The sequence below is a fragment of the Convolutriloba macropyga genome, unplaced genomic scaffold (assembly GCF_964194025.1).
Source record: "Convolutriloba macropyga unplaced genomic scaffold, txConMacr16.3 SCAFFOLD_1207, whole genome shotgun sequence".
Classification (NCBI taxonomy): Eukaryota; Metazoa; Xenacoelomorpha; order Acoela; family Convolutidae; genus Convolutriloba; species Convolutriloba macropyga.
The window spans coordinates 21,623-45,171 of record NW_027451061.1 but is presented as its reverse complement, the minus strand read 5'-3'; the positions used below and the strand labels follow the sequence as shown (position 1 = coordinate 45,171).

General features: G+C 36.5%; 1 protein-coding gene across 1 annotated transcript in view; it reads left to right on the top strand.

Annotated features, from left to right (window-relative positions):
* Positions 1-5,355: 5,355 nt before the first annotated feature.
* The window catches only part of LOC142356379 (branched-chain-amino-acid aminotransferase, mitochondrial-like), a 37,196-nt gene continuing 19,002 nt past the window's right edge, over positions 5,356-23,549 (top strand). The window contains exons 1-7 of the mRNA XM_075408304.1: positions 5,356-5,442; positions 7,962-8,216; positions 12,043-12,156; positions 15,272-15,391; positions 20,759-20,919; positions 23,174-23,261; positions 23,326-23,380. Coding sequence (XP_075264419.1) covers positions 5,407-5,442; positions 7,962-8,216; positions 12,043-12,156; positions 15,272-15,391; positions 20,759-20,919; positions 23,174-23,261; positions 23,326-23,380 — 829 coding nt within the window. The 5' untranslated portion in view covers positions 5,356-5,406. The remainder of the gene's footprint in view (positions 5,443-7,961; positions 8,217-12,042; positions 12,157-15,271; positions 15,392-20,758; positions 20,920-23,173; positions 23,262-23,325; positions 23,381-23,549) is intronic.

Here is a 23,549-nt window from a genome sequence, read left to right as displayed (position 1 = left end):
AACTATTGAAACTGAGCATCATTCCCAGCATAACAAACAATTGACAATTACTGAAGAAAACAAATTATATCAGGAGGCTAATAACACTTGTCAGATATGTAAAAAGGATTGTATAAAGAAAGTAAGAGACGGATGTCATGAAACCGTTAAACAAAAAGGACAGGCATATAATATATGTAATCTAAAAAATAAACAAAAAAACTCATTCCCGTTTTGTTTCATAATAGTAGCGGTTATGATTTTAATCTACTATGTAGCGATTTCTATAAAAAGAATAAGGACAAAAGAAAAATAGATACCATACCATCAGCAGCTGATAAGTCCAAGATGTTTAGTATTGTTTGTCTTAACTTCTTAGATAGGTATAAATAATTAGCTATGTCTCCAGATCAAATTGCGAAGATATACGGATGTAAAACCTAAATTTTAATTCCAAATGAATACTTTGACTAAGACTCCTATAATGAAGTTATAGGCCCCCTAATTTTCTCCCGTTATTTGCTGCATTATAGCTCATATTTAAACACTTGCAAATAAACTATCATTTCTATGCGGATGATACCGTTATTTATTTTGTCTATGAGTAAAGAATAACTCAGGAGATGTTTGATGTGATTATTAGCACCTTAGAGAAATCGTTTCGTGGCACCAAACTGAAATTGAATACCAGTAAAACAGAGTTTATGAAAGTAGTGCGAAATAACTCTTTCAATTTCGATCTAACACTCCCTATGGATTCCAAATTCTCGAATCATGTGAACTTCTTTGCTTCATTTTGGATGACAAACTTTTATTTTCAAAGCAAATCAGCTGGGTTACTTCTGCCTGCTACTATGTGCTACGGAAGATCTATTCTATCGGAGACACAGTTGACAGTGATGTCCTAATAGAGTTGGTAAGAATTATGATTATTTCGCGGCTTGACTACTGCAACTCACTTTATTATGGATTACCTGCTGTACTCCATAAAAAGTAACATCGGATAATGAATTGTGCATGCAGGCTCATATTTCGACTGTCACCCGGAACACCACCTTCAAGATTCATCAAGCAGAGACATTGGTTACCTGTGAAGATAAGTGTGCTGTTCAAAATTTTGCTTTTTGGTCATCGCCTAATTGGTCATTCTCAAAGAGTTACAGGCTATCTTTGCTCTCTTGTGTCTTGCAATGATAATGTTACAAGATGCCAGTACATTTACAACCTTCAAATTTTGGTTACTAAAACTAACTTCGGAGAAAAATCTTTCAGCCCTGCAATTCAACATGAATGGAAAAGACTGCCATTTCAGCTGAAGCTAATACCAGACGAGTTTACTTTTAGGAAGAAACTGAAATCTTTTTTATTCTGATTGTTTTCTATTGAAGCACTTTTGAGTTTTTAAATGGTACTTAAGGCTATAATAATAAAGTTATCTAAAAATAGAAGAGTTCAAATCCTCCCTACCTAATAAATTACCAACACAGGAAGAAAAAGATATCTTTAATAATGAAAACGGACTTAAAATTGGTAGAAATTCGACTATAAAGTATTTACAAAATGATATGGAAAATTTAGACCTTTGTACGAATGAATTAATTGCTCTTCGTGGATTTCCTCTATATAATCAGGATAGAAACGCTTTTAACCGACCTGATAATAAACATGAGGAGGAGTATGCCTATATGTTTCAAGATGTAGAGAAGAAGTTATTGTCACTTAAAATATAAATTGATTAATAAACGAAAATTTTCGAACATTGCATTCATCGTCAGGCTTGAAAATTAAACGAAATCATTTACAAAGTATTTGAATTTGTCTTTGACTACAATTCTAAGAAATGAGTTAAAATAACATCACCTTTTTGAAACTATTTACAGATAAAATTAAATTTTTAACATATTATTTACACTTATTGAATTCAAATCAATTGAATTTTTGTTCCGGAGTTTTTGAAAATGCCGGGTATATTGATTTCTATTCCTGAAAAGTGATTTTTACTTTCCCTCCTATCTATCTGTTTTTATTATTTTACTTGTTGGTTTGACAAAATTTCGAATTAACATGTACCAAAATAATTTTTGAATTTCAAATATCAAATGTCACTTCTCAAAGGTACTCATCGCGCGTATTTAATTGCGGTTTCAGCTTTTGATGTAGATCGGTTCTAGTGTCATTAGTTTTTCAACCCGCGACATGTATCAAGAATCTCCTATTCAATATTATGCGCTGTACCACAGCATTCAACGAGGTGTTGTCCCACTGGGGAAAACTTCATTTGATGCTCGAAATTCTAGTGGTAACATTTCGGCTGGTTTGGCCAAAAAAGATGGAATTGCATGCTCTACATGTAACTTTATATACCACATGGGATTTCAGATTCTTATCAGAAGATGGTTTCAGGGTTAGCACGCAAGTTCTTAGCTTTCTTGTTGTGAAAGTTATTTCAATACCACACAATTTTTTCAGTCTACTTGCAACATTTTGAGTATTATTTCCTCTGTATTGTACAAAAAACCTTGACTTAGGCTCCTTATTATTAACACTTTTAAATTTTTTGAGATGTTGTTCATTTTGGGGGGTTTGCTGTGACCTTTTCCCTCGTGACTATTTTATCCAACGTCTCGTTAAAAATACTGGAGGACCATTCAGTCGGATGATGATTTTCAGTCCAGATCTCTTGAATTTTCTTGAGAGCTACAACAAAGGAGTGCCAGTCAGTGGTCGCATTAAAAATTCTATGCACAGTCCCCTGAATCACATTTTTTTAATGTTGTAACTGTGCACAGCTACGGAAATTTAAGATTATGCCGGTATCGGTGGATTTGTTATACCAATGACAGCTAATTTTCCTATCTCCGTTTACGTTTATGTTTAGATCTAGAAATGCCAGTTCTCCACTACCGTTTGGTGTCTCAAGAGTGAATTATAATACTTGTGAAGTGAATTTGCATACTCAAGTAATCTAGAGGGCTCCTCTTGACGGTGCACACTATGTCATCTACATACCTCTTGAATAATTTCAATTCCTGTGCGTCCTTTTTTCCGCACAAAAGGAACAAAGCCAAACAATGTCCTGCATGGTCTTATACTCTGTGTCAGTGATATCTTGGCATTTTGCATGAAATCAGTGTTTGCATGATTTGCACTCGACCCTTTTCCTCGGAAAGTAGCGTGTCGGTCAATGCATATCACCTTTGTGTCTGGAGTTTTGTTCTCCCTTCCCTCATTTGGTTTCCGTAAGGATTTTTTCAAAAGATTTCATCCACAAATTTGCCAAAGTTACAGCCAGAGAAGCACCCATTGCTAAACCGTCCGATTGGGTGTACCACATTTTATTACGCGCAAAGTGAACATTAGTTAGGCTAGTCTCAAAAGGCTCTTCATCGCTGACCTTGGAATCTCAGGTATCTCGTCACTGGAGTACAGTTCTTTAAGCGCAATTTCAATTGCCTCCTCAACCGTGCATTTGTGTATAAGCTTTTAACATCGAGAGATAGAACTAGCTCATCTTCAGCCAATTTGATGGGCCTCTAGAGCGGCTCTGGCATCTTTCGAGTTAGTCTCAATATTTTCAAGTGTGTTGTAATCAAAAATGCTAGAAGTGAGCGGAAGTGAAAAGTTTGAAATCGTATGGGTAAGCATTGTGCACAGACGCCAGAAATTAAAAGGCTTCTGTGGAGGAAAATTAAATTGAATAAACAAGGAGGAGATGAGCCAGTGGAGTAGGTAGCTGATATAATCAGATTTTTTGGTAGGAGGAATTACTCTACTGCAGCGAAACCAGAGGAAGCAAGCAACGGTGGAACAATAGAGAAGAGTCTGATGAAAGTATGTCTACAGGCATTGCCAAGTTTAGTGCGGACGAGCTGAAAAATATATACCCGCGAATTTCGGCAACTGATAATTATACTGTGCCACCGTTTGCCGGTTGTTTTGGGCTGGAGCCACCGGAATTTTCAAATCTTCAAGTTTTTGATGACCTCAAATCAATCCGCAAAACTGCCGCGGGGCATGATGGAGTCCCATATTGGGCTTTCCAAGAAATCGCACACAATTTTGCTAACGTCGTAACGGCGGTATTCAAAAAAGATATTTGTCTGCCAGAGTTCCCTCACATCCTGAAAGTTGCACCCCTTCACGCCGATTCCCAAAGTTAAGAATCCGAACAAGCTAAAAAAAACTACCGGCCTCTCTCCTTTTAAAAGGCTGATAATTAGAGTTAGCGTCTCTCGCTCGTCATTTGGCTTCAAGCGGAGCTGCATGACGGAGCAGGCTACTATTAATTTCGAAACGACTGTAGAAAACTGCGAGAGCGAGGATACGATTGCACCCATTTTTTTTACAATAGACATTACTGAAGCCTTTGACACCGTTTCTCGCAACGCCGTCCTGAATGGGCTAATGAGTTTTTCACAACAATTAGGCTAACCCGGGGATCACAGGCCCCAAAGACCACCAACAGCACGCGAGCCCCCTGAGAGCACAGAATCCTGAGTGCACAGGCACAGAGCAGCCTTGATGGCAAAACTTGGCGAGCCTGTTTCTAAAATCCCTAAAGTACGCTCCATCACAAACAGGCAAACATTGAGCATATCATATATCTATTTAATAAGTTTATAGTAAGTTAATAGTTCGGCCATTTTAAATAGCTGCAATTCTATCTTCAAACTCGTTTAATAATTGGAAATGCTTCCTTCAAGGTCAGGCTCGATTTTGGTTACACTTATGCTTACTCACTGTATTACTGATAACATCTTTCCCCAGGGTGATGTCCTTTTTTGATTTCCTCTCGTCGACAAAATTAAAGCTGTTTAAGCCTGGCTGCCGCTTATGGGTTTAAGTTTAGTTCACAGATAGCTATCATCAGAGTGTCCTTCTTGCTTGGTATGAGAGTTGATTTACGATGTTGCTCAGGCAGCTTGCGCTAAGGACACCAAGAGAGTCGTATCTAATACAACGCTGAAACTATCTAACTTAACACTGAAAAAAATAAAGCACGTAAAAGTATAAGCACACTAAGCTTGGGGGGGGGGAGGAGGAGGAGGAGGGGGCAAAACATAATAGGTTCTATAATTCTTATGTAGTCGACCCCTTACGACCCCCTGTACTCTGATGGAAAATTTGCGGCGCTAATTCAAGAATTTTGGGCTTAGACTTTATGTGACCTTTCTACAAGCAAGGAGGCGCCCTTCCTACTTAACTGAAGAAACTATCTGTTAGAGTGACTACAATAACAGTTTGCTCAGCAGATTCTCATTTGTTGGTTTTCTCGACCGAAAGAATCGCACCCATTAATCAGTCAAACTGTTTGTCTCCACTAAATCTTTGCTCATATTTTTCTTCTATTTTATTAAATTTTGGTTCATTTGAGTGTGAAATTAGATTTTATTTCAGGTTTTATATGTCTTTGCCTCACCAAGTGCAATGAAAAGAGTTGTCTCGTCCTTGAGAAGTCTTTGGGTGAGCTACTCTCAAACTTGTAACCAATCTATCTTGCTTTTTGCTATTTTTTTACCTTGTTGATTTTAGCAAGAGGATTGCTTGTTAATAAATATATGTATGTTTAATATATTCAATCAGCTGTGCAACATAGGCTGTCAAATTTCCATGAATTTGGCAATAACCCGGAAAATGGGCATCTTTGAGTAATACTTCAAAACAATTTTACTGTTATATGTAAATCCATTAATTATGGAAACCTTGGTGTAAAAGTCTATTTGTTGATGATTTGAAAGTGTTGTTTGAGCTGTTATTTATCTGGTTATACAAACCATTATCATTCGAGATGCGGTTTTATTTTGTTCACTATGGTAACTGAAAACAAATTTTATATAAACAGATTAAGTTAATTAAATTACCGCCGAGTACTAAACTGTTCTGCACTAAACATAGCTCTGTGCTAAACATAGCTAAGGGAAACAAAAAATGTTAGATACCCCAACTTTTTGATACCATCACTTTTTGTGCAGACACTTTTTGACTTTCACGTGATGATTCACCTGTGATTCTTGTCCGAAATGAAATTATGCAAAATGTAGTTTTTGGGGAGTAAACAAAAAGGAAGTTAGGTCCTTTTACACGTGGTTAACTTTGTTCAACACATTCTAATTGTTGAACACATTCTAAGCCGGGTCGAAGAATTTTCTGAAATTTATGTAAGGAATTCGCTAAATTTTGTATTTCAGCTCATTATTATGCTAGGTTTATGCGCTAAAATTATTGGAAATTTAGCGCATTTCAGCGCAGTTCTTACAAAAATAACGAAAAATTCTCAACATTAAAGGCAATAAGGTCTAAGGGCAATTCAATCTTGTCATTTTAGTTGCTCTCTCGAACGAAGTTTGAAGCAATTATTGTAAACGTGTGTTGTCTTTTTTATGCAAAATTTTTGCTTGACCAGTTTTGCGATTTTGTTCTAGAACATTTTGTGAATTTTCAATTGACCTTTTCAAGCTTCTTTTCTTCATTTTGGGTGATTTCAATTGCTCTCGTTCCGAAATGAAGTTTGTTACTAATATAAAAGTGATTGTTAGTGGTTGAGTAACAACGTGGTTGTAACCTAGTGGTTAAGGTATCTGACTGCTATCTCGGAGGTTCGAATGTAGAGTTAGAAAGCCAAGTAATTAATTTTGATGCTCGCCCTTTTCATGTCCTTATAATCTGTTTTTTCGTTTCATTTCAAAAGCATATGTGCTTTCTTAAGAAACTGTTTTTGATAATTGAGGTCGACATCCTCAGAGTGCTGAAATATGAAATCTTTTTTATCTCATATTTTTTCTATATAGTTCTTTTTTTTGATTTAGTGAAAAAAACTTTTATACATATCATGCAGATACTCAGGTGTCTGATTTTGCTAATTCGTTAAATTCTATTTAAGATTTAGCCGTCCTGTCTTCGTGAAATTTTTTGCTTTGTTTTATCTACTCTTGTCTTTTTCATTATTATGCGTGACTTCAATCTGACCTGATTTCTAAATGCTAATTTCATTCGTTCTATCTAAAATGTACGTGATAATTTTAACAATTGTTTCGTCTGTTTGTATTTTGAGGCTACAGTCAAAATAATTTGGACAATTCTACGAAATTGATTTGATTCAGTTTACAGTTGAGTTTTTGTGAAACAAAGTGCCCTGGCTACAAATAGTTTTGAGAACACCTCGCTTAATCCAATGCGCAGAAAACATGCTTCTGTTTCCTTGTTGATGTTCTATTGTTTTTAAAATTTCTACAGCCATTTTTGTTCGTGTTTGTGAACACAATGAACTTCGAAATGCAGACAGTACCAGATACAGTTAACTGAGAATCTGAAGTCAATCAAAATTAGCTCTGAATGGTTGAAGTTTTCAAATTCTTTTGAAACCTACAAATAGATAAATGAAACAACATCAAAACCAATTATAAGGGCGCAAAGAGAATTGCGTCTTAACTGGTTTATCTTGGTATCATAAGAACACCCTTTTTTATAACAATCTTAAAAAATGCGATTAAAGAATTTCCGCTGTGGAGGGTTATTGAAGCATTTCTAATTCCTATGAAAATCGAATAATTTATCTGTTCCCTCCTTTTCTCAAAATTGTAAATCAATTGCCATTTTCGCAGAACATTGGTAAAATAAGAAATTTTTTACCAAGGTGAGCACTTTTGCCAGATCTTCATAGATAAGGTGATATGATTCCTTGTGTGCTTTCAAACGCGAATGTCGGAAAATTCTGTGTCATGCACAAACTCATGTGAGCCTTCTTGTTTTTATATATGAGAGCATATACGAACAGCCTTGGTTTGATCATTATATAATAAAAAGAATAATAATAGTAGTAATAATAAAATAATAATGTAATATAATATAAATAAATGTATTTAATAATACCTGATGATTGGCCATTCGATATTTTGGAACATGTAAGTATTTAACCTAACGGTTTTCCGTGTTAATTCCCATGTTTCCTTCGAAAAAAATGGAAGCATCTTTTTTTTATGTAGGCGGGTACTGATGGTGCCGTACTGCAACCCCGGACTATGTCCTCCCTATGTGCAACAAAAATCAGATTCGATCTGAACTTGAACCCAAAGGCAAAGCCAGATTCACACGAAGATCTACCTTTTGGTTCGGTGTTTACGGACCACATGCTAAACATTGAATGGGACGCAGAAACAGGGTTCAAAGAGCCAGTAATTGGCCCATTCCAGAATCTATCACTTCATCCAGCTGTCAGTTCTCTGCATTACTCATTACAGGTGAATATGAAAATGTCTACAGAATGTATTATAGTGATGAGTTAAGTTAGGAAAGGAAGTTATTTGCACTAGACATCAATTACGGTGACGTCGTAACAAATAGACGTACCAAAATGTAGAAATTTCAACGAATGTGATTGGTTGAGAAATTTAAAACACTGTACCTTTATGCGTTCAATTATCCTAAATTGGACATAGCCTAATGCTAGATTATAATTTTTACCGCATCTGGCCATTCCTCGCGGGCCATGGCCATGCCTCAGCGGCCCGTGGGACTTGATATGAATCTATCACAACCGAACTTGAGACCAATTTCCCCCAAAAAATTTCGGCTTATCGCAATTTCTGAGCTATTTTACGTTAACGCGCATATCCTATTTTAAAACATGGAGAATTTGTTGAGCAATCAGCCAATCAGAAAACATTATTCCCATTTTCTCGATTGTGATTGGCCAGCAATAAAATTTCTATATTTTGGTACGTCTGCCATTTTCACTAGCGCCATCAATTACGTATAGACAATAGACTCAATCAGTAGTATTGTTTTGTTCTCTGCAGGACACAGAGCATTACGCCTTATATTGTTGTTCAACGAAGAGAACAGGAGGTAACTTAACCTCTTTGCCAGTATGATGATCGCCATCAAAACTTCTTAGAAACAGGTCTCCACAATGTTCATTATTAAATATGCGTCACATATCTATGTTTGCATATTTCATACCTATTATTGCGTTTACTTTCAGTTGCGGCTCTATTCGCCTGAATTTCAGGTTTCTAAAATTATACGCCAGTGAAACTTCGCGTAATCGCAAAGCACCTGGGGTAATATAATTTTTGCCCACCGTAATTTTCAACTCTACTTTTATTTAATCTACTTTGATATACCAAGCCCAATGCACAAATCTAATGCAATAACAGATATCAATCTAATAGGTGAATACGCTTATTTGTTTTTTTTTTGTTTTACCTTATTATTAATGGCTATTATAGCCATGGCTAGGGGTAGCTATTATTGGCCCTCTTGGTTTTTGGTGACATGAAGAGGTGTTATCTTAGATTTTATTAATTGCTCTTGAACGAAGTTCATAGCAATTATTGTAAACGTGTTGGTCTTTTTGTTTATGCAAATTTTTCGCTTGACCAGTTTGCGCTTTTCTTCTAGAACATTCTTTGACTTCTCAAGTGACTTGTTCACGCTTTCGTTCTTCATTTTGGAGTGATCTCTATTGCGCTCACTCCGAAGTAAAGCTTGTTGCTAATATAAAGTCGGATACAGCGCAACAAAAACAAGAGACTGATAGCCGAGTGGTTTGTGCATCTGTTTATGGATCGGGAGGTCAGTGGTTCGAATCCCGGCGGGTCAAACCCGCCTGTCGTTTGAGAGAAATTCTTCCGACATTAGTCGGTTTATGTTTAATTGGTTAAGTGTCACTGAAAAAGGGAATAAAAATCATTGCCAACGAACGAAGTTCATAGCAATTTTTGTAAACGTGTCGATCTTTTTTATGCAAATTTTTTGCTTGACTGTTTTTACGCTTTTCTTCCAGAACATTCTTTGACTTCTCCAGTGACTTTTTCACGCTTTCGGTCTTCATTGAGTGATCTCTATTGTTCTCACTCTGGAGTAAAAGTTTGTTGCTGAAATAAAAACGATTGCAGCATAGCAAAAAGAAGGGCCGGATAACCGAGTGGGCAGTGCTTCAGGTGAGGGATTGGGAGGTCCATGGTTCGAATTCCGGCGCGGGCAACTTTTTGCACCCATAAAGAAAAGTGATCTAGGCTACCGCCCCCGAATGAAATACCTCGCCTGTCGTTCAAGAGCAATTCTTCCGACATTAGTCGGTTTATGTTTTTTTTTAATTATTTGAAAAGGCTGTTTATCAGCGACTGACACTATCTCATATTGAGTATTTTTATTGAGTATTTATTAGAGGGCTTGATAAGACACCAAATATTGAGTGAGTTCCGGATTTATACTTGAACAGCTCTGTTCTGAGTCTCAAATGATCTTTTATCTTCTTAGGCAATGTCAGTTATCTAGATTGGACTTGATCTGTCATCTTTTGTCAGCGTTTGTTTTTATCGATCATGATGTTTCGCTCCCACCCCCTCTCTTATTTGTTTAACTGTCCTTACAGATTATTTGAGTGATCGCACTCAGAAAGTTGTCGTTGTTGGAATCTTGTCGCGTGGGAAAAATTTCGACGCGAGTTCTGCAGGGATTAGTTTTAAGATCATCTCGTGCCTTTAGATGATAAACTTATAGACCTAGACTTAATTACCTGGACTTGTTTGCTGATCATACCTTTCTTCATTTCGCAAAGTAAATACAATTTTTATTAGGCAATATTGAACTGATATTTGCTGGAGCAAAATTGAAACTGAACACAGAAAAGACAGTTCATGATTGTCAGCAAACGAGGTGAAAATGCAACTTGTAGCATAGATCTACTTCAAAATGAAGTTTGCTGATAATTTTGAATTACTTGGTTTTTTTCATTTTGATCATAGTTTGTGCGGCAGAATCAATTCGGCCTGTGCAAGCTCTTAAAATGCTTCGTAACGCGTTCGGGATACGAGTACTGTAGTTCGCTGTGTTCTGGCGTTCAAACTAGTTTGTTTGAGAAGCTGCGATGTATTATTTTTGTTGCACGGTTAATATACGTCTTGTCACCAATGACATCGAACACCAACTCTGAGAAAACTTTACTGGCTTCTTGTGGGGAAAAGTTTTTTTTCACAATTTCAACGTTGATCTTTCACCGCGTTCTGAGAATTCGGTGTTGTAAGCTCGAACTTCTTAATCGCAACTGAATGGTTACGCGAACATTCATTGCAGTGCCCAATGCTCGTTTTGTTGAAATTAATCAGGTCTGAAGTTCAATTCAGAAGAAATCTCAAAACATTTTTGATTCTTATGCACTGCTGAGTTTATGATTCGGTTATAATTTTATAATAATATTTTGGTTAAATCATAATGATGGAGAAAGAAATGAAAAGAAAAACTGAATTACTTGAGGAAGAATATTATGTTGTTGGGGTATTTTTTGACACAGTTACAAAAATAAATATACTTTTGGTGCTTAGAGTTGAGTATTTTTATTGTTAGGCTGAAGCAAGAAACAGACGTTGCCTCCTTTTTTCCACTCTGCAGAATGTGCTATTCCCATTGACTTGAAATTTCAATTTTAGGTACTGAATTATGAAAATTTGATTAAAACCTCGTATAATTTTTTTGGCCCATTTTTTCTAGCAGACTGAGTATCAGGTAGTTTTTTTTGCGGAATCGATTGCTCTTGAACGTAGTTCATAGCAATTATTGTAAACGTGTGTGTCTTTTTTTATGCAAAATTTTCGCTTGACAATTTTGACTTTTCGAGTGACTTTTGCGCCCTTGACTTTATGCATTTCGCGTGATCTAAAATTCCCTCTCAATCACAATTTCAAGCAGCTGAACTCAATTGGCGGCAATTTAATACTAAAAGTCAAATGAAAAGTGCGCCGAAACTGGTGTCATTTTTTACTTTAAATCTTAATAGTGGTATATGTTGACCTCTAATGTGGTTATTTGAAGCCCACTATAGAACTTCTTAGTCCCATTTAGGCTCCCCCCCCCCTCCCCCCCCCGACTGAAGCAGGCTGCAATTGATTAGAGCTCCCACTAGTCGTTCAAGAGCAATTCTTCCGACGTTTAGTCGGTTATGTTTTGTGTTCTGTAGATTTAGCATTCGATGGCGTCTTTCACGCCACGGCAAGTTTATTCCACCAATGATGTGGAACCCTGTGCCTGAAATGATGTATTAAGTGAAAATACACTTGGTTTCAGCTGTTCGAGGGCATGAAAGCATATCGATCTGTGCGCACTGGAAAAGTCAATCTGTTCAGACCTCAAAAGAACATTGCCAGATTGAATTCTTCTGCTGAGAGAATTGCGCTCCCGGTGAGTAATGTCATTTTCATCATACACCCCCTGGTTAATAGCCGCACAGCAATAGCGGGGCTATTATTGGCCTTCTCTTGGTTTTTTACAATTCAAAGAATTTGAATTGTATTGGGGCGCTGTCTTTTTTGTTAAGATCTGTTCACACATTTTCATGATTTTTGAAGTCAAATTGGTGTATTGATTTTGGTGACGCCGAAACAGGAAATGGAGCGAAAAAAAGCGAGTGGCTTTGTGGCGTGAAATTTTTTCGCTCTAATTTTAAAGTAGAGTGAGAAAACGGTGTTTGAAGAAAAATTAGCCTTATCGCTAGTGGTTTTTGTTCACATGCGGCAATTTCGCTTTCATTTGTACTGTTTTTTTTTTCGATTTTTTGGATTGGATTTTTTTCTTAATGGTTTTACCAGTCCATTCATAGTCCGTTCTAGGTCTGGTTTTCCGTTAGCCAATGAAAATTCCTTGAATTGTACATCAGGACTTGTCCTGCTATGTTTTTTTTATTTCGCGATTTTTGTTACGACCATATGACGTCACAGCCACTTCAAATCTGCGTTTTGTTCATTCGTTCATGCAATTTCAACTGAAGTGCACGTGTGACGTCATTTTTTGCTCTTAGTGGAGCGATTTTTTGTTGTTCATTCGCGTGATTAAATTTTGGTCACTCTTGACTTACCCCACTCTCAAAAATGACTTCCTCACTCTGAAATTGACTTTTATTTACTTTATTTCAAATAGATAAGGTCAAATGGGTGTGTTTCACTCTAAATGAAGGTTATTTGGGAGCAGCTAATAGAGGCACCAAAAACTTATACAGGTTTTAAATCAAAATATAACATATCAGCCTTCAATGAAAAGACTAATTTTTTAGTCTGCCTTTTTTACTTTTTTTTTGAGACTGCAGATCTACGAAGCTATTGCGGCTATTTTCTGGCAATCTGCCAGCTATGTTTGGGTATCTACTGACTATAAATCTTCTGTTGCGCTTCACCGTTTGACTGCTTTCAAACGAAGTTTAGAGCAGTTATAGTAGAACTACTGGTCTTTTCAATGCGAGCTTTCGTACTGGCCACTTTTCGTTTAATCATTTTTTCGACTAGTTATTTGACTTTTTATCCTCAAAAACTGAATGAACAGATAAACTGAATGAACAGTTAAAGCTAAAGCTAGCCTCCCTAAACCGTAGTTACCTGTTAATGGAGCCAACCGTCAATGGAGCAATTCGCCCGACGTCAGTTATGTTAATTAATGTTTGATAGCCGCCTTCCTCATCTTATCAGCCGGCTATTATAGCGCTCTTTCATGACAGCCCTCATAATTTCAAGTAATAGAGCGTTCCTTGTTTCAATCCGAACAATATGGATTGTAATGGTGCGCTGTCTTTTTTAAAGATCTGTTCCCTTGTTTTGATTTCTGGATGTCAGTGAGAAGTCAAATTGGAGTACTGGTTTTAATTACGCTGAAAGAATAAGGGGTGAAAAAGGGAGAAGGTCTGTTACCCTTAAATTTGAGCGAGAAATTGGCGTTTGAACAAATTTTTGGTCTTTGAGGTTTTTCTAAGTGCTCTTAAAATGTTACACATGTGTTCTTATTGTAGCTATTTGCAGTTCTCTTAATTCATCAATGTACTGCTAATGCTTTCGATGACTTTGACGCTCTATGTTGCCATTAAATGATAAATTTTTACCTGTTGCCCACATTTGTTATTTCAGTGGTGTTGTCACTTGTTCTCAGTAATGAAAGGTGCCATCGGCTGCTAACTAGGCAAATTTAAACAGAATTATTTGTTGCAATTCATAGCTAATGATTTCTCTGAATTGACAATAATTGTTTTAAAAATATAAGTGAGCGAATTTTCGAGTTTTGCTCATTCTTGTTGTTTTTTCGCGTACGGTCATTAACGACCAATTTTTTGTTTGCTTATGACATTAAATGAATCTAATTAATAATTTGCGTTCATGATTAAGATTTTTTTATGGCTTCGACAATATTCGTTTTGAAAATATTCACTTTGCGAATCTTTGAGTTTTGCAAGTATTCGCAATTATTTTTGGTTCTCTTAGCCATCTCGTTAATGAGAGGTGAACTTGGTTACTAATGGGGCTTTAATTAGTCGAGTCATTTCTTTAATTTTTTTCTAACGATTTCCATAACTTTGACAAATTGTTTTTTTTTAAAAAAATGGTTTTTTGGTTTTGCCCCTTTTGTTTGTTGTCTTATAATTTAGTCCCATTAATGTCAAATGTCATCGGTTGCTAATGAGGCATTGCTGAGACTAATTAATGATTTGAGATTATAGCAGTGGTTTTTATGACTTTGTTACAAAAAATTTTGGATTTTCAAATCTTGCCCGGTTTAGTTGCTTTTGTTCTTGTCTAGTTTTGAAAATAGCAATTTTCATTGGCCTTCTAGTGCAAAGTGATTGTCATCAATTTATCGGATTCAACATGTTGCTATGGGTTTTTTTTTGCCTTAGATACCATTTCTTTTTGAAGGCTTTTTTTGGTGAATTTTTTAATCTTGACTTAACGTGTTCTTTTTGTCTCTTTTTCACCTAAAGGAACTGTTAAAGGATATTTTGCAACTTTAAGTAAAATATTTTAGTTTTGTGTTTTTTTCTCACTTTAGCGCCACTAATTGTCAAAATTGATCTGATTTTTGCCAAATTTCTGAATTTTACCCTTTTTATTTTGTGTAATAGATTATGTGTCATAGATAGATACTTGTTCTGCTACGTATATCTTTTTACGTCTCTAGGCATGAGTTGTTTCGCTTCACCGCGTTTTTTGACATTACATGTAATCTTTCTGACATCTCTTGGCTAGTTTCCCCTCTTCTCTTGTTCTGAGAATGAAAAAATGAACGAAATGAACGATAAAGTTTATTTTAATTAGTCTTTTTTACCAGGTCTAATGTTTATTGGTATAGATGCCAATCCCTTTATCCTCTCATTAAGAAACCTCAGTATGTCTAACTACAAAATTCAATCAAAATAGCTCGCACTTTTAAATAAATTTTTATTCGGTTCTTTCTATTCGAGGTGGTTATGGGAATCAATCACGGCTATTTTCAGGCAAGTTTGTTTTTTGTGGTGGCAACTGTTTTGATTTGGTTTTAGCCGGTGGATGTGAGCCATTTCCTGACGAGTTTAAGCCACCTTGTGAGTGTGGACGAGGATTGGGTTCCTCACTCTAGAAGAGCCTCCCTCTACATACGACCCACTTACATCTCTACGCAGGTACATAATCACAACTAGTCACACAGTAGCCGAGTAAAAGAAGCACCTCCTTGACACTTAAAACAGCTGGTAAAAGAGTGGGACTTGAGTTCCACTCCAGTGGGGATTATAGTGTATTGCATATGAAAATAGTTCATATCAAAATATTCAGTTGATGTAGCATGAAAACGGACCAACTTCATTAGATCTAAGTGCAGGGGAATGAGAACTGAAAAAAATAGAAACTGAATTAATGAGAAATAAGTTTAAAAATGCAAACATCCTTGGTTAAGCATTATCGTGATTAATTGCTCTCAAACGAAGTTTGTAGCAATTACATTAGTCCTGTCGGTCTTTTTTTATGCAATTTTTCGCTTGACCGATTTTTTGTCTGACGCTTTTGACTTTTCGTCCTCAAAAACGGAATAAGCAGGTAGCGCCCAGCGGGCATTAAGTGCTCTTAAAGCCTTTCAGCTCTGTTTCAGCTCAAACTGTGTTGCAGATTTATACTTATGGTGTGAAGAGCAGTTCTTAGAGGTTGAAGACACCCCCACTGTTGACCCCCCGCCCTGTGGCCCCCGCCCCAGTGTTGCCCCACCGACACCTCCCTCCCCCCCCCCCCCCAGCAGCCCCCGGTGCACCCCCACCCTATTTTGGAGACTTATTGTGTGAAGGGCGGTTCTTAGAGGTCGAAAACCCCTCCACTGTTGACCCCCTCCCCCACTATTGCCCCCCCCCCCGCGATATTTTACCCCCACCCCACTGTTGCCCCCTCCCCCTCATCAGCGATCGGTGCACCCCCCCCCCCCCCCCCGTTTCTAGCTACTGACGAACAACCGCTCGGTAAAAACAAGCAAATTTATACTATTTTGCACAATTTTTAAGCTTTTTGAAAATTTTGGACAGGTTTTGATTTTTTATAGCCCCAGGTGTCAAGTAATCTCCTCTAGGTTGCAATAATAGGTTACTGCATAGTTTTTTGTGGTAATGGAATGGTTTCAATTTTTTAACATCACGCATTATAGCATTTTTTGACAAAACGTGCAATTTTCATTATTTTTCCTTATTCAGGTCTTTCCAGACCCAGGGGTCAAAAAACATCCTAAGGGTTTTGATAATAAGTAACTGAAAAATTTTATTGGCCATGAAATTGTTGTTCAACTTTTGAATGTCACACATTTTAGCAATTTTTTTATAAAACTTGCGTTTTAAGTTTTTTGAAAATTTTTGTTGTTTTTTAGGTTTTTTCAGCCTCAAGAGCCAAGGAACCTCCTCTAGGGTTTGCAAATAGGTCACTGTATAATTTAACTTCACGAATTTCAGCATATTTTTGCAATTTTTTTTTCAACTTTTTGACATTTAGTCATTAATCAGGTTTTTTGAGCCTCAAGGGTCAGAAAACCTCCGTTAAGGTTTGATAATATGTTACGGGGAAATTTTTGTTGGTCATGGATTAATGGATTACTTTTCAACTTTTTAATATCACAAGTTTTTGCAGTTTTTGTAAAATATAACTTGCAATTTTAAGTTTTTGAAAATTTTTGTTGTTTTAGGTTTTTTTCAGCCTCAAGAGCCAAGGAACCTCCTCTAGGGTTTGCAAATAGGTCACTGTATAATTTAACTTCACGAATTTTAGCATTTTTTTGCAACTTTTTTTCAACTGTTTGACATTTAGTCATTAATCATGTTTTTTGAGCCTCAAGGGTCAGAAAACCTCCGGTAAGGTTTGATAATATGTTACGGGGAAATTTTTGTTGGTCATGGATTACTTTTCAACTTTTTAATATCACAAGTTTTTGCAGTTTTTTAAGAGAAAATTGCAATTTTAAATTTTTGAAAATATTTGTTTTTCATTAGGTTTCTTTTCCTAGGTTTTGATAATATGTTACTGCATAGTTTATAGATGTAATGGAATATTCTTCAAGATTTTTTAATATCAGGAATTTAAGCAGTTTTTTAAAGTATTTGCAGTTTTTTCATGTTTTTGAATTTTTTCCGGCACCAGAGGCCCGGGGACCTCCTCCAAGTTTTGATAATAAGCTGCTGAATAATTTTTGGAGAATCCCATTATGGAAAATATTCCTGTCTCTCTTTCTCTCTGTCGGTTAGGGTTCCTTTCCTTCTCTTTCTCGCTCATGTTTTATCTCTTTCTTTTTTTGTTGATGCCGCACTTCAGCTGCTGTTATATGGCGTAATGTCATCATCTCTGATCCTCATTAACAATGAGATATAGTAGAAATGTTTTTTTTATCATAAATGACTTAACAGGCACTTTTTAGGAGATCATTGATAATTGCTCTCAAAAGCAATTTGTAGCAAATATATGAATCCTGTTCTCTTTTATGCAATTTTTCGCTTGGCCGATTTTTTGTCTGACCCATTTGACTTCAGAAACGGGAAACAGAGGTAGCGACCAGAGGTCACTGAACCCTGGCTAGCTGCTGAAGAAACCAACCGCTCGCCCGTCGTTTGAGAGCAATTCGCCCGACGTTATTGGGTTATTTAATTTCAGTCCGTTAATTGTTTAACAGCGTCCCTTTTTCATGAAAAATTTTACTTGCTCTCTTCGTATTTTCCGTCATTTTTTTCAGATTCCTCTCATTGGATGAGTAAAAAATTAACCAATTGTCAATAAAATTCCTCTCATTAGGTGTCATATGATTCAAGCTAATATTTCGGCTAGCATTCTGCAAGACTATCCGCACAATTTAAAGAACTTTCAAATAGGTCTCCACTTTCTGGTGGATGCATTATAAATATTGTTTTGCTGGTTGCCCCTTCTCATTAGGGGAAAATTTTTGGGGAAAATTAGGGGGAAGGTCAAATAAAAAAGCCCCTCCCCTAAAAGGGTAGTCGGTCAACTCGGGGGCAGCAAGTCAACTCTTTATATTATAAATCCCGACAGTACTCAAAAATTGAAGTATCTAATGCAAAAGATGAAGAAACTAAAGCATCAGAATTATAATAAAGATAGATATGGTAAATAGCAATCAAATTATAGTGTTTAGTGATTTTGAATGAGGATTAGAAAAATATAGAATCATTTAGGACAACAGCCTCCCTTCCTCTAAAATCGTTCCTATTGACGCTTCTACTGCAGGGCGGCGGCGCATGGAACGTGCGACACGGAGGCAGAGTATAAAGCTTCGCAAAAGCGAGAAGTAGCTCATAGTGAAATTAACTTGCTCATTGTTTAGTAGCTCATAATTAATAAGCTCATAGTGAAATTAACTTTATATATTCAAATTCAAGTACTGAAATTACCATCTTGAAACTGAAAAGGTTGCCATTTGCATCTCGTACCTTTGATGCAAAAGATTGATATTCTCAGGGTCGCAAACGAGAGTCGTGGCAAAAGGTTTTTCCCTATTTCGATGACAACCTGTCAGCTAGTCTTCAGGAAAATAGTGCTTTCTGGGAGCATCATGCCATAAACGTTAAACACAAGGGGAGTAAAAAAGATATGCTTCTGGCATGCTTCAAAATACTTTTTTCGCGTTCCTCATCGCAGCTCTCTAATATGTTAACCGGGTTTCTGTTGCAGTAAGATTTTGCCTCAATGTCAATGGCACGTATATCAAACGAGGCAATGAAAAAATAACTAAGAAAAATGTTTTTCTCTCTTGTGGAGAGAATTTTTCTCAACTAACAGGCACTTTTTAGGAGATCATTGATAATTGCTCTCAAAAGCAATTTGTAGCAAATATATGAATCCTGTTCTCTTTTATGCAATTTTTCGCTCGGCCGATTTTTCGTCTGACCCATTTGACTTCAGAAACGGGAAACAGAGGTAGCGACCAGAGGTCACTGAACCCTGGCTAGCTGCTGAAGAAACCAACCGATCGCCGGTCGTTTGAGAGCATTTTGCCCGACGTTATTGGGTTATTTAATTTCAGTCCGTTAATTGTTTAACAGCGTCCCTTTTTCATGAAAAATTTTACTTGCTCTCTTCGTATTTTCCGTCATTTTTTTCAGATTCCTCTCATTGGATGAGTAAAAAATTAACCAATTGTCAATAAAATTCCTCTCATTAGGTGTCATATGATTCAAGCTAATATTTCGGCTAGCATTCTGCAAGACTATCCGCACAATTTAAAGAACTTTCAAATAGGTCTCCACTTTCTGGTGGATGCATTAAATATTGTTTTGCTGGTTGCCCCTTCTCATTAGGGGAAAATTTTTGGGGAAAATTAGGGGAAAGGTCAAATAAAAAAGCCCCTCCCCTAAAAGGGTAGTCGGTCAACTCGGGGGCAGCAAGTCAACTCTTTATATTATAAATCCCGACAGTACTCAAAAATTGAAGTATCTAATGCAAAAGATGAAGAAACTAAAGCATCAGAATTATAATAAAGATAGATATGGTAAATAGCAAGCAAATTATAGTGTTTAGTGATTTTGAATGAGGATTAGAAAAATATAGAATCATTTAGGACAACAGCCTCCCTTCCTCTAAAATCGTTCCTATTGACGCTTCTACTGCAGGGCGGCGGTGCATGGAACGTGCGACACGGAGGCAGAGTATGAAGCTTCGCAAAAGCGAGAAGTAGCTCATAGTGAAATTAACTTGCTCATTGTTTAGTAGCTCATAATTAATAAGCTCATAGTGAAATTAACTTTATATATTCAAATTCAAGTACTGAAATTACCATCTTGAAACTGAAAAGGTTGCCATTTGCATCTCGTACCTTTGATGCAAAAGATTGATATTCTCAGGGTCGCAAACGAGAGTCGTGGCAAAAGGTTTTTCCCTATTTCGATGACAACCTGTCAGCTAGTCTTCAGGAAAATAGTGCTTTCTGGGAGCATCATGCCATAAACGTTAAGCACAAGGGGAGTGAAAAAGATATGCTTCTGGTATGCTTCAACATACTTTTTTCGCGTTCCTCATCGCAGCTCTCTAATATGTAAACCGGGTTTCTGTTGCAGTAAGATTTCGCCTTAATGTAAATGGCACGTATATCCGACGAGGCAATGAAAAAATAACTAAGAAAAAATTCTTTTCTCTTTTGTGTAGAGAATTTTTGGCCAAATAAGTGGTTATAGCTCCCCCTTTGTTTTATTCATCCGTGCGGATCAGTCCTTGAATCCATTTGAATATTATTTGTCATTTTTTGTGAACTATTATAGAATTGCGCTAAGACGTTTGAATGGATGAACAATAATTTATTGGACCAGCTCTGTATGTCTTTCAGGATAATCTCTGTTCAGGTACCTTTGCCGACGTTTCTACGATATTGACGCTTAAATTGTTTCATCTTTTCAACTTAACTCACGTTCTGACGCACATTCTTTCCGTTATGCAGTTTAATTAGAGTTCTACAACTTGTTGGTTCTAATCCAGTTCAGCTCTTTAAGTTTGGAGTGGCTACAGCAGTGTTGATGTTTCAGCCCACTCTTGGCGTTGGTGCTCCCCGGAAGGCTCTTCTCTATGTGATCCTGAGCCCCGTGGGCCCCTATTTCAAGAGCAGCTATACTTCAGTCAGACTATTGGCAGATCCCTCATATATCCGGGCATGGGCAGGTGGCACGGGCAACTACAAGTTGGGAGGGTCAGTTTAGCCGGCGCTTAAGTTGCTTTAAGTTAAACCCAAGTAATTTCTGATTATATTTCTGATTAATTTCTGATCCCATGTAGTTTAATTTGTCCTGTTGGCCTTCATGAGGCATTTTTCTGACCAATTTTTTTTTCTCAAGTCCTTTGACAGATATGAGACTTTGAGTTCCACAGCTGCGCTCGAACAAAGTTCTCTAAAAGCAGCAACTTAACTTATTAATTGCTCTCGAACGAAATTTGAAGAATTTATTGTAAACCTGTGTCTTTTTTATGCAAAATTTTTGCTTGACAGTTTTTGCGCTTTTGTTACAGAGCATTTTTCTCTTTCAAGTGACTTTTTCACCCATGAGTTCTTAATTTTTGCGTGATCTCAATTGCTCTCATTCCGAAATAAAGTTTGTTGCTAAAATGAAACCGATTGTATGCGATCAACAACAAAGGCGCGTAAGATGTCAAATCGACATTCTGAAGGTCAAGCGTTCGACCTGCTCCGGGGTCGTTTTTTAAATGCTTCAATTAATCTCATGGATTGTCCATTTTGCTAACTTGAATAATTTTTAAATCCCTTATTACCCTAAAAAAGTAAAAAAAACACAGTCATTTTTAGGTGTGGTGGTATTATTCTAAGTGTGGTGGTATTATAGGATTAACTCTTCGAGAACTTTGCTGTAAAATTAAGATTTGTTGCCTTATTGGTGAAACAAGGCAAGCACATGGTGAAACATAACAATTGGCTTTACCTGAAAATGAGTTAATAGATAACATGTAAACAGTACTATTTTTTGGTACTATTGCCTCATTTAAACGTTCCTCAAGAACGCAAAGAACTTTGCAGACAGTAAGGGAAAAGCGTGGAAGTCATAACAGAAACGTTTTCATTTCTTTATTCAAAGTAGCTCAATGCTATGGGGCGCAGAAAATTTCGATAAGTTTTGCCCTAATTGCTAGATGGGTCTAAACTGAAACGCTACAGATGCTCAATAATTTAAATAACTGTGACTGTGTTTTTCTAAGCTATTATCATATAAAGATTTTTGTCAGGAACATTTGAGTATTTTATAGCGTCCAGAGAATTTAGAAATAAAGATTTTAAGTGTTAAAATATTTTGACTAATGGCAACAAAAATTGTTTTTGCCTAATCGAGCTCTCATCTAATATACCATCCTCCCATTATGGATAACAATTCGTAGATAAAAGTTCCGATATGGCTTGGTGAAAAAGCTGATTTCAACTAAAAGCTGTGTCTGCATTTTAAAAGAATTGCCTATAGTTTTATTAGACAATTAATAATTTTTTGAAACATGTAAATTACTCAGAATATAACCCTGAAGTTAGATATCTACATGCTTTGAAATGTTAAATAAATTAATCAGAATTGTTTCATAATATAATAATCTTCAAATTGTGGCTGTTTGTTCTCATAGGTAAAAATAGGATTTGAAGGCTCCTATTTGTCTATTAACTGGTACTTTCGGTTAAACTTTTTTAAAGAAAGTTTTACTGTTAAAAGTTCATTGAAGAGGGCGATTTGTTCCATTTCTGAACGCTTTTCAAGATTAAAGATTTGCTACTCCACTTCGTTTTCTTTTATATTAATTTGGTTTGTTCTCTTGTTCTGTCTAGCGTTATGGCGACTAGTAAACATCTTAAAATTTTCGGATGTTTCCCAGTGTCTTATATCTGTTTGTTGCTTCATTAGGCTAACTTTTGAGATAAACAATTCGGCTGGCAGGATATGATCCTTAATGAGAAGATCAATTGAGTGGTCAAATTTTTGTCGAAAATAAACTTTTATACCCCAGTTAATTTGCCTATTTATGCGTTTTATGTTTTTCGCTGTAAGAGTTTGAAGGAATCCTCCACTGAAAGAAAGATGTGAGAGTACAACTGACTTGAAAACATCAATTCTTACTTTCAAAGGAATTTGATTTCTTACAAGATATAAAGATCCAAGATATTTATTTTGGTTGCTTCTTTCTGAATATTTCTGATCTCTGTATTGCTGGATGAGAGATTATATATTACGACTCTTCGAGTTTGTTCCGGTATTTTACCCGGTATGCTCTTTTGATTCGTTTTTCACTAAAGGCTTTATATATTTTTTAATCGGCGTCAACAAATTTTTCAACTCATTTCTGTATGTATCCCGATTTTGCGTCTATTCCGGCAGTCTGCCGGCTATACTAATTAAATTTAACCAATTTTGAGCTGAGTGTTTTATGATGGAATGTGGATATTGTGTTCGCAGGAACTATGGGCAAACAATCGGAGTCCAGAAGCTAGCTGAGGCCCGAGACTGTCAACAAGTTCTTTGGTTATACGGGCCTAACCACTCGGTAACTCTAATGTTAGTTCATGAGGTGAATGATTCAGTAAAGGAATGTCTGGCACTGCTTTCAGATTACGGAGGTCGGAGCAATGAATATCTTCGTTCGCTGGACCAACAGCCAGGGAGGTCAGTGTGTTTTTTGTTTGTGCGTGCCCGCGCGTACATTCGTGCGTATGTTGATAGTTTTTATTTAATAGCTGCGATAGCGAGCTATTATTTGCCTTCTCTTGTAAAAAAAATACTCGTCTTCGAATCTTAAAAAAATAAATTCATTTTTTACCATTCGAAGAGTATT